The sequence below is a fragment of the Globicephala melas genome, chromosome 15 (genome assembly GCF_963455315.2).
Source record: "Globicephala melas chromosome 15, mGloMel1.2, whole genome shotgun sequence".
In the NCBI taxonomy this organism is placed as follows: domain Eukaryota; kingdom Metazoa; phylum Chordata; class Mammalia; order Artiodactyla; family Delphinidae; genus Globicephala; species Globicephala melas.
This window is the reverse complement of record NC_083328.1, coordinates 70,612,588-70,624,272: the sequence shown is the minus strand read 5'-3', so window position 1 is coordinate 70,624,272 and position 11,685 is coordinate 70,612,588. Positions and strand designations below refer to the sequence as shown.

Sequence of the window (11,685 nt, the reverse complement as noted above, 5' to 3'; positions counted from 1 at the left end):
GTCAGGAGCACGTGCTTCGCGAGGGGCGGGCGTCAGGCGTTTGAGAGGCGCGGCCATCGCCCCGCGCCTGCGCAGCCACCGCCTGCCGCGTTGCCTAGTCACTGGGGTGGGAGGAGCACGAACAGGGGGCGGGGAGCGTGTCTGAGTGACGCAGGCGCAGTGCGACTCCGGAGGCGCGGGTCGCCCCCTCCGCGGATTTAGATCCGGGTCAGTCAGGCGCCGCGATCGGGGAGAGACGATCTGAAGTGACCGGACTGGCTCACCGGAGCGCCCCTGGCGCCAGGAGGTGCGTGCCCAGACGTGACGGGGAGACGCTGCGGCACCGCGTCTCGGCCTCCAGGCCCGGTCTGGCCACGGGCGGCTTCCTCTGGGCCGTCCAGCTTCGCGTCGCGTTGTTCCCCCGGCGCTAGCTGCCTGGGCCGGGCAGGGCCTGCGCTTCTCCGCGCCCCCTCCGCTGCTGCGGCCTGGCCCTGCCCGAGCTCCGCTCTCTCGCCCCTTCCCGCCTCCGCTGCTCCCGCCCCGTCCCTCGCCTCCGCCCTCTCCCTCTCGTCCGTAGCTTCCTCTTTTCGCCTTTCTCGGCCGCCCTTTGCCCTTTCCCGCCCTTTCCCGCTGGTTTCTGAGCCCCAGTCTCGTTGTGTGCCTCTTCGGCTCTGCCCCCGCCTCCTCCTGTATCCCTTGCCTATTGGCCTGACCCAAGTCTCTCATTCTGGCCCGGGGAGTATCCTCAAGGAGCAGCTTTCCAGCGGGAGACCCCAGGCGGGCACAGCTAGGGCCCTGGACAGCTCCCCTTTCTCCGAACCCCCCAGGTCCCGACCTTTTTCCCCATGTTTAAGCACGACCGATCCAGTTTCTGGGTAAAAAGAATTAACATAGTGCTCTTGCACCTAGAGTGTAGGGGTTTGAGTGAGTAGAGAGAAGCGTGAACGTGTTTTGTCTCGGGGGCAGATTGTTGCAACTTAGTCTTGTTTGCGTCTTCCAGAGTTGCTGGACGCGATTTTCTTCCCCGGATTCCACACTTCCTGGTGGGCAGGGAAATTTTCTAAATCTTTAACATTGTGATGACACTCTTGCGCGCAGATCCTTTATTGATCGTTCTCAGCTCTTTTCAGGGTCCTGGAAATTTGGACCTAGGCTTGAGGTTCAAAGAGGTATTGGTTAAAACTGCAAGATGTAAATAAGATTGTGAGACATACTCTTCGTTGAAAGTCAGAGAAAATCCGGAATTTGCCCTTTTGTTGGAGGAACTTAAAAGAATTTTGTGTTTTCTGAAAGGTTAGGGAAAATCCGAGGCCCCATGTGATTTGACTTAAAACAAAGTAGAAGTTTGATCTTTGGGGGGATTGTTCAATTTCAAGAAGTTAGAGCAATAAAAACTGCAAGAATGCCTCCCACAAATTTAATATTAATGAAGAAGGGCAAATCATGTACATGTTTCCCGGAGTTAGTTGTACAGCTCTTGAGTTGAGTGAATGGGAAGCTGGGAAGAGGGAGGAGCATAATAAGCCTTTTTGTAATTACAGACATGCTCTGATTTAGCTCTTGCGGTCATGCCTAAGATTCACCTTTGCCCTGGGTTAATATAACTGAGGGAAAAGGTGAGTAATCAAAATGCTGGAAGTCTGAGACTAGTTTAGTTGGAACTTCATTCCTAAAGTTTTACTCTGTAGCCAGTTTTATTTTGGTCTGTTTTGGTTTTTAACTGATGGATCTTTTAGTGTGTCAACAAGAATATTAGCTGAGTTTGTATTAACATCTAGAGGTCACCTGCAGTAATGTTAAGTTAACACTGTGTAATTAAAAGTTCCATGTTTGGGTGCAGAGCATCTTAGCACAGTGTTAGGGCAGGAATGAGATTCCAGTCCTTACAGGAATAGGGTTCACAGTCCTGGTGTCAGGTTCTCCCTTGTATCTCCCTTGTATCCCCGTATTCTTCAGCAGGAAGAATTTGTTTATAGACTACAGAAGCACCTTTTTAGATGCTGTGGAGCTTCAAAAATAATAGAATATGTGATCTTTGCTCACCCCTCTCCCCAAGTATATAGGACATTATTGTGTATCTGGGAGAGGGTCCTCCTCTGAATCCTGAAGAATTAAGAACCAGTGAAATGTGGAACTGATAATGTTTCCTCAAATTGATGTACTGGTTAAGTAAACCAGCAAAATACATATGGGGAGTGTATTTAAATTTTTTGTCTTAAGAAGTTGAGGTGAAAGCTAGCTGAATTCTTTTGACACTTTTCAGTGCTCCCCAGAGATCTGCCTAAAATACCTTCTACACATTAATAAATGAAACAAATAGTCTTGATCACTTGCTTCTTAATTTTGCCACTGGTACTACATGGTTACATTATATCAAACATGTTATGACACCGTGACCTGTAGAATATTAGAGGTCTCACAATAACATCAAACCCACCCCTGAGAAATGAGCAGATATAGAATCAGAGAGGATCCAAGGATCCACAGAGGCACTGCTCCCTCTGAGGGTGCCTAAGGGCACTCTGGAAATAGAGAAGGTAAAGTGAATTCTTCGCTTCAAAAATTCCCCATCTTATATTTTTTGTTTTACTTTTTTTCTTTCTGATTCCCTGTGATATGTTTATAGAGATTGATTTATGCTTTGTTCAGGATGTGGTATTAAGAAATTTTTTACCCCGAGTAAAAAAAAATGGGAGACTAGAGTCAAAGAATTTATTAACTTCTCTATTGTATCTCTTGTTGCTTTGGTTGGTCTCTCTCCCATCTTTTTTTTTTTTTTTTTGGTTTAAATATAAAAATCAGGGTAGAAGAAATGGAGAACTTTGGTTAATCAAGCTAGTTGATTAAGTGGAGATCATTTAAAGGCACATCTATAGAATAATTTCAGTTTTTTCCTTTACTTTCTACCTCTTTTTTTAGCTAATTTTGTTTTAAGTTTGTTTTTGAGTTGCAAGTATAGTTCATCTATTCTTGTAAGAAAATATTTGAAGCTAAAGAAAACAAAGGTTGAGTGTGGAGTAAGCAGTATCATTGAAACTTGTTTGCAATCCTGCCTTAGTAATGGTAACATCTTGATACGTGGGTATGAATATTAATATGAGTATAAACATTGATATCTGGGTCAGGATTGCTTTAGAGAAATGCTATCATGTGTCACAAAGTTATTCTTACCTGAAATGTTTAGAGCTGGATGAGACAAACACTCAGTAGTGTTTTTTTTTTTAAGTAAATTTATTTATTTATTTTTGGCTGCGTTGGGTCTTCGTAGCTGCGCGCAGGCTTTCTCTAGTTGCAGTGAGCAGGGGCTACTCTTCGTTGGGTTTCTCATTGCAGTGGCTTCTCTTGTTGTGGAGCACAGGCACTCTAGGCGTGTGGGCTTCAGCAGTTTTGTCATGCAGGCTCAGTAGTTGTGGCACATGGGCTCAGTTGCTCCGCGGCATGTGGGATCTTCCGGGGGCAGGGCTCGAACCCATGTCCCCTGCATTGGCAGGCGGATTCTTAACCACTGCGCCACCAGGGAAGTCCCCTCAGTAGTGTTTTAAAGCTCAGAGTTCTATATGTTGAGCTTTTCCCTTATATTTCTGATGTAGAGGTCATTTTGTCTGTAGGTTTCTAGACTTCTACAACTGGAGAGATTCACCTCCTGTTAAAAAGTATACTTAAACACAGATTTTAGGTGACGTAGTTTCCAAAACTGTGTAATAGGATATTGGCATCAAGTATTTGGACAGTTTAAATTCCATCATAATAAATATACTTTTTCTGTATTATTTCATGTGTCTTCTCTTAAGAAATAAAACCTACAGTTTCCTAGTCATTGAAACTTCCTTTTAGAAGTAGAAATTTGCTTTTTCTCCCCCTAACAAGCAATGGTAGTATCAGAAATATAGATTTTAACAAAAGTATATGTTTGAACTCACCTGTTTTCACTTTGTTCATTTTATTTTCTTTTTAGTATTAACGGGAACATCGATAGTAGTGTAAAACTTTCACAATGAAATCTGAAGCCAAGGATGGAGAGGAGGAGAGTCTACAAACTGCTTTCAAGAAATTAAGAGTGGATGCATCAGGGTAATTAAATATGGAATATATTATTGGGGAATTGTTTACTAGATTTAAATAGACATTTCCTCAGGGGAGCTCTTTCTCTTCTAAAATTTCTTTTTATTTGTAGAAGGTGTCAATGTTAATAGTGTGACATTTTACCAAATTCTGTACAGCATTGTTTTACTTATAAAAGAAACTCTTCTGTTAAATTTTGAAAAGTAGGTGCTCATTTGTACTCCAAGGCTGGGGGTTCTTCTTCTTAACTTTGAGGAGGGTTCCCCTTCCCCCTCCCCCCACCTCTTTTTAATCAAACATTAGGCAGTGTCCCATCAGAGAGTTCCTCATACATCTCTAGGGAATCACAGTATTTTTCACTAAAAGTGAATTGGCTCAGTAGGAATCTCTGCAGACATTGCGATTTCATGGGCTCTGATTGCTGACCCTATCACTATGGAAACCTGTTCATTAGGGTTCTGTCACTGAGATCAATAATCTTGGACCCTTTGGCCAAACTAATTAGAGCACCTGCAGACCAGCTGCTGTCTGAATGTTAATATTTCACCCTTTGCAAAATGTTCTATGCAGGACTCTTTTCATCCCCCTTCTTTGCCCCAGGCCAGAAGAAATCTCAAAGTTTTAATGGATATAAGAATATTTCATTTCATGAATGGAAACTGAACACTCCACAGCAAGGAGTAAATAATGATTGCTCAAATTTATTATTCATTTACTATGCCCTAGACACTGGCTTAAGTAATCTGTACACATCATCTTATCCTTACTACCAACTTAGAAGATAGATACTACAGAGTATACTATATAGTTTACAGAGGAGCTACAGATGAATTAAGTCACTTGCAAAAGGTCACATTGGTAAGAAGTGGTAGAGCCAGGATTTGAACCCAGACAGTTTATCTCCAGAACCTCTGCTCTTAACCATTCCTTTATATGGTACCTTGAAGACAACATGAAGAAATGCATTCGGTACCTGGTGCATGTAAAATTAAATAGTTGTTAGTTGTCGTTATAGCTGTCTGCTTATTGCTAGTACTATTTTTGGCCTACCAAATGAGAGAATTTATGCTAATAGATTTGCACAGTAGCTGTTACAGGTGCTTACATTTGCTTCCATGATACTTCAAATAAGTATCTTCTCCTAGTGATTTTCCAATATGGTCATCTTGCCATTAGAATTGATTAGTACTTTATAAGCTATTTTGGGAAACAGAAACAAAGCAGAAAAACAAATAGTTCCAGATTGCAGTCATAGTGTATTCCTTTGTGATTTCTGGTATAGAAATAAATATTTTTTAATCAGGAAAATGCTAGGAATGTATAAATGCACACGTACATGTATCCCTTAGTGTATAAATTTATATAACTCTTGATATACAGACTTCTTTCCTGGTGTTTTAAGAAGTTGGAGCATAAAATTAAGCTAGTTCCATGCCCCTAAAATTTACTTGGAACATAAAAAAAACTTTTCAAAATGTCTGTACAATATATGGTCAAATATTATATATTTGTAGCATGCGCTCTACTTTGAGTTAAGTTATAGAAAGAGAAGGAGCAGTGCAGAGCATTTGAGAAAACCAAATAAGAGTACAAGGGGTGAGTCATTACTGTGACTAAGCAGAATAAGACTTGTATAGTGTATCATACATTTCTAGTTGTTTTGTATTGTTGCTGATTTACGAATGGAACATGTGAGGTACTGACTCATAAAGTAACCAAGCCTTGCCAGGAATTTAGCATGATCCTGTTCAACAGGTTTTGGTTTCTAATGGTATTTGTCTTATCAGGACAAATCTTTATATATTTATTGTAAAACAACATAGTCCTTTTCATCAGACTATAACATAATACATGCTTATTATGGGTAAATCACAAAAACAAAAAAAAAGGATAAAAAAGGAAGTAAAAAATCACAATTTACCAATACCACAGTTAATATCTAGATCATCTGTAATAACAGCATTCACTTTTTTTACACAGTTGAGGTCATAATATACGTACAGGTGTTTATCCATGCTGTTTTCTCTTACGTTACAAGCATAACATAATATTATGTTATAAACATTCTCCCATGTCATTAAGAGTTCTTTGCACAGTTAATTTTTAATAAATTCCTAATATTCCATTGTACAGATTGGCCATAATTTATATAGTACACTATTTTCTATTATTAGACATTTAAGTTTATTTTAAACTATATTTTAGTGAACATCTTTTTACTTAGTAGATTGTCTCTTTCTAAAGGATATTTATCAAGACTACAGCATGTATAGTAGGAGCCCTGTATATGTGTGTATGTATGTGTGTATTGAAAAGTTCCAAAAGAAGTTGATGTTAAATGTTAATGTTGGTGATCTCTGGGTTGTGAGATCATAGATGATTCTTTTCTCTCTTTTAAATTTTTTCATCTTTACTGGGAACCCATGTTACTTATGTAATTTTAAACTGCAGAGATTTAACTCTGAGTAATATTTCAAGTTTATTGGTTGTAAAAATTAGAATATTTTTGTATAAGTTGTATACTGTTTGAAAAAGTATTTATTTAGATTGAGTCTCCTAAAGTTAGATTGAGTCTCCTAAAGTTTTTGCTCCTAAGCTTAGTTTCCATGGCTCTGGTTTGCCCATATAAAGTAAGTGGTCATTGTCGTTAGCATTCTCCCTGGACATAAGGCCTGATCTGCCCCAGATAAACAGCCTAAAAGTCTATTTATATCCCACTGCTGGTTATACTTAAGAATCATTCTTTTGCTTATGATTTTGCAACTGCGAGCTCTTAGGGATACTCCAACTTTGGTTTCGGAGGAAAATTTACACTAAAAGCTGAGCAATTTTTGAGAAACCCAAACTAGAAAGATAATAAAGGTATTAATACAAGTTGCATTTGGGTTGGTGAGAGCAATATGTTCTCCTCCTTCCATGGTTTTCTAAGCAGTAAACTTTGTTCTTGTCTTCAGGTCCGTAGCATCTCTGTCTGTTGGAGAAGGCACAAGTGTCAGAGCATCAGTCAGAACAGCAGTGGATGATACCAAACCTAAAACCACATGTGCATCTAAAGACAGTTGGCATGGGTAAGAGCTTCTCATTGCAGATGATTTTTATCCCAACATCTTAACATACTATTGAATTTTCTTTCCTAAGTATCCAGAAAAGAGTGTTATGATATAGAACCCAAGATGCACCAGTTAAAGAAGACCCTTTCTTCTCATTGTGAATTTGCTGAGACTTGCTGTATAGCCTGGATTGTAGTCAATTCTTACAAATGTTCTATGTGTGTTTGAGAAGAATGGCTCTCCTTTAATCATTCTTAGGTTTTATATATGTCCATTAAATTAAGTTTAAAAATGTGTTACTTATAGGATCTTTTTTCAAATAATTTTTTTTTTTGGAAATAATCTGCCTAGTTCTCTAGCTGCTGTTAAGGTATTCCTATTGTTTTTGGTATTCTCCAGTTAGTTGTCCTGCTTTAGTGTGTGCTTCTTGTATCTGTAGATTCTCTTATTGCATCAATTCAGAAAATTTCTCAGCCATCATCTCTTAAAAAATTACCTGTGTTCCCATTCACTGTATTCTTTCTTTCAGAGACTCCAGACTTTTTATTCTGTCTTACATACCTCTTAACTTTTACATTTTTCCAAATCTCTTAAGTTTCTGTGCTGTCTTCTAGGTCAAGAGTTGGCAAACTTTTTTGGTAAAGGGTCAGAAAATAAATATTTTAGGCTTTGGAGGCCAAGAGGTGAGATCCAGGGATATTTTGTAGGTACTTAAAAAGGGAGAAAACTCCTGCCCTGCCCTGTTTGCTTGATGTTCACCATCCTGGCTGGTGGACACACTTTGTGTTCAGTTGCTGAGACAGTCTGAGGCTGAAATGATGAGCCTGGTGGGATGGGTGGGGAGGGAGCATTGCCAGGATCAGTTTTACTCTCTGCCTCAGTGGCACCCAGATTCCAGCACACCCTCTCTCCTCCAGAGAGCCTGGTACAAACTGAGATTCTACCTCTCAGTACCTAGCGATTGTTGACAGCAGAGCCCCAACATGTAGATGGTAGCCAGTGAGGGCCCCAGGCCGTGGTGTAATGCACATGTCTGCTGGCCAGGAAGACGGGCACAGGGAGTGGAGGGAAGAACAGGGGCAAAGCGGGGTCCTCAGGCATGTCTGCCTGGCTCACAGTTCTAGCCTATGGGAGCAGTGTCCATGGGCTGTACAGAAACAGGTAGGGGGCCGGATTTGATTCAGAGACTGCAGTTTGCTGACCTCTGTTGTAAATAATTCAGATTTATCCTCCAGTATTTTCTTTTCTTAGCTGTATGTGTTCTGCTGTTTAGCCCATCTATTTAGTTTAATTTCAGTTACAAAGTTTTTAAAGTTCTACTTGGTTCTGTTTTCAAATTTGCTTGGCAATTTTGAGTCTTTTTTCTCTTTGCTCAATTCTTTTTTTTTTTTTTTCTTACTATTTATTTATTTTTGGCTGCGTTGGGACTTCCTTGCTGCACGCGGGCTTTCTTTAGTTGCAGCCAGCGGGGCCTACTCTTCGTTGTGGTGCGTGGGCTTCTCATTGCGGTGGCTTCTCTTGTTGTGGAGCACGGGCTCTAGACACGCAGGCTTCAGTAGTTGTGGCCTCCGGGCTCTAGAGCGCAGGCTCAGTAGCTGTGGTGCACGGGCTTAGTTGCCCCGTGGCATGTGGGATCTTCCTGGACCAGGGATCGAACCCGAGTCCCCTGCATTGGTAGGTGGATTCTTAACCACTGCACCACCAGGGAACTCCCTCAATTCTTATTTATTTAAAATTTTATAAAATGTTACAGTATGTCTGATAATTCCCAATATCTGAAAACTTCAGAGAGTCTAAATCTGTTTTTCAGCTGTGATAGAAATGAATTCTAAATCTGCTCTTCTGTTGAGTAATCACGGCAGAGTGGCTGTTTGTAGCATTAGCCCCGCAGGGTACTGAAGCTGCTGTGCTGCATTCAGGGCGTGGAGCACAACATTGAGGTTTTAACAGCATCAGTCTAAGCTGTCTGTGCAGGGTGCTTCTCCAGACCCACTGGTCAGAGGTTCCCAAGCCAAGGGTTGGGCAGGGCAGACAGGTATTCTGCGCCAAATGTTTCGTCCAAGAAGTGCGATTTAAAACTCCCCTTTACCTCTCCTGTTTCTATACCTTGGTAATAAGGAGATATTGACGTTTTTGAGACACAGAGACTTAGGCAGCTTGAAAATAGATAGGCACATCTCTTTGGGGGAAACTTACTTAGACTCATAAACCAGAGAGGTGGCAAATTTCCAACTATCTTAAAGAATCTCTTTAGGAGACCTCTGTATTCCAACATCTTCTTGTGCATTTTTTTCCTCTTAGGTCTACAAGGAAGTCTTCACGAGGAGCAGTGAGGACCCAGCGTCGTCGGCGTTCTAAGTCTCCTGTCCTTCATCCTCCAAAGTTTATACATTGCAGCACAATAGCTGCTTCCTCGAGCAGCCAGCTCAAGCACAGAAGCCAGGCGGACTCCCCTGATGGCGGCAGTGGGCTGGGAATTGCAACCCCGAAAGAGTTCAGTGCAGGAGAATGCTCAGCTTCTCTCGATACTCATCACACAGGGGCAGTTATTGAGCCTTTGAGAACTTCGGTTCCAAGGCTCCCATCAGAGAGTAAGGAGGAAGACTCCTCTGATGCTCCCCAGGGCTCCCAAGCAAGTCTCAAGGCCAATGATCTCTCTGACTTCCAATCCGTTTCCAGGCTAAACCAGGGCAACCCATGTGCATGCGTAGGCAAGGAGTGCCAGTGTAAGCGGTGGCATGATATGGAGGTATATTCCTTCTCAGGCCTGCAGAACGTCCCTCCCTTAGCCCCAGAGCGAAGATCCACGCTGGAGGACTACTCTCAGTCGCTTCACACGAGAACTCTGTCTGGCTCCCCCCGCTCCTGTTCTGAGCAAGCTCGAGTCTTCGTGGATGACGTGACCATTGAGGACCTGTCAGGCTACATGGAATATTACTTGTATATTCCCAAGAAAATGTCCCACATGGCAGAAATGATGTACACCTGAGAGCAAGAAGCTCATTACTGTGCTTTAACCAGTGAAGGCTTGTCGGAGAGCTTAGTTAACGGCAGACGTTGCGGCCGCCTTGGTTGAGGAGACATCTCCTTCTGCTCACTGTGCTTGCAGTAAAAACTTCTTGGCATCTCAGTTAATCTTCATTCTTGAAATTTAACTCTCTGAGTTCTTACGTACCCACCAAGGCAAGCCGATCAAAAGAACAGTCCCTCTCATTTAGAACTGTTCCTGGGGGATGAAGAAATGACTGCTTGACCGGTAGCAGTGGGCCTGTGGTGAAAGCCTTTGAAAAACAATTTTTCAGCATTTTTCAGATCTGTTTCAGATTTGGGTGCCAAGGAGAATGAAATGTGGTTTTGTACCTGGACTGAACATTTGTCATGCTGTAGTTGCCAGCCCAGAGTATTAGAAGTTTTATGACTGGTTTAAACCAGCTCTGATTTAACGCAAGATTTATTGTGTCTTTAAAGGTTTCCTGTGTTATTGTTAAGCCAGAGATCTAAGGTTTAGATTCAATACGAATAAACTAGCTGGCCTGCCCTATATTGTTTGAGAGAATCATTAACCATCACTAAATAAACCCCTGCTGGTGCTCTTCACCCTGAGACATGTCACATGAAGTTTCTTACGTGAGAAGTGACTTGGAGTGGGGCTGCTTCAGTTGGGGGAGGGGGTGTGATATTTGAAACTGCTGTGCGTCTTCTCCATCTCCGGCATTTTAGTACATATGGCACGTTTCAGTCACTTGCAGTGTAGATCTCATACCTCAGTTTCAAATGTTCTGGATGGATATTATCTCTTTGTACTGCCCTCCTATCCTGGCAACCCCCAAAGAGAATTTTATACATGCCATATCCAGTATTTAATGGCCAACCAGCCCCACAGTTCCCTCCAAAGTTTGGTAAAAAAAATCTGTCCTCAGTGTCAGCTGGAGGATTAATCCCTTCCTTTTCCAGGTGGCTCCAAAGTGAATTTTATGTATGCCGTATAACAATTCAGACCATCCTAAGCGTACCTATCAAATTTAGTGAAAATTTGTCCAGCCATTTTAACGTGTTAACAGAAAGTTTGTTGCACTTTTATTTTGATCACAAAATAGGTTTTACTCTTCACTAAAACATCCCACTAATGTGGAGTTGATTCATGACAGTGGGGTTTGGGCTTCATAAATAGGTGATTTGTACTTGGGAGAGGTGGGAAGGGTATTTACTGGAAAAGCCCTGAACTTAAGTAGTGAGAGACCCCAGCTAGTTACTAGTTTAGTATGAATTTAGTAATATCTGAAGACTCTGGTTGGAGCAAGAGAGCCTTGTCATCACAGTGCTAGAAACTTAACAGTTTTCTTAATGCGAACAGAAGGTGCACTATTTCAAATAACTGAGGCAGAAGTTCTGAAACTGTTTGGTCTCAGGACTCTTTTACAAATTTGAGGATCTCAAAGAGCTCTTGTTTATGTGGGTTATATTTACCTGTGTTTACCATATTAGAAATTAAAACTAAGAAATTTTAAGACTATTACTTCATTTAAAAATAATGAAGAATCCACAAATCCATTTAAGTTAATATAAATAATATTTTTAATCGGAAAACAACTTT

At 41.4% G+C, this 11,685-nt stretch overlaps 1 protein-coding gene across 1 annotated transcript; it reads left to right on the top strand.

The window, feature by feature from the left end:
* The first annotated feature begins 36 nt into the window (after nucleotides 1-36).
* Nucleotides 37-10,694, top strand: OSER1 (oxidative stress responsive serine rich 1). Its single transcript, XM_030843489.3, has 4 exons — nucleotides 37-286; nucleotides 3,935-4,050; nucleotides 6,996-7,109; nucleotides 9,393-10,694. Exons 2-4 carry the CDS (start codon nucleotides 3,974-3,976, stop codon nucleotides 10,078-10,080), a joined length of 879 nt encoding a protein of 292 aa, XP_030699349.2. The 5' UTR covers nucleotides 37-286; nucleotides 3,935-3,973; the 3' UTR covers nucleotides 10,081-10,694.
* The last annotated feature ends 991 nt before the right edge of the window (nucleotides 10,695-11,685 follow it).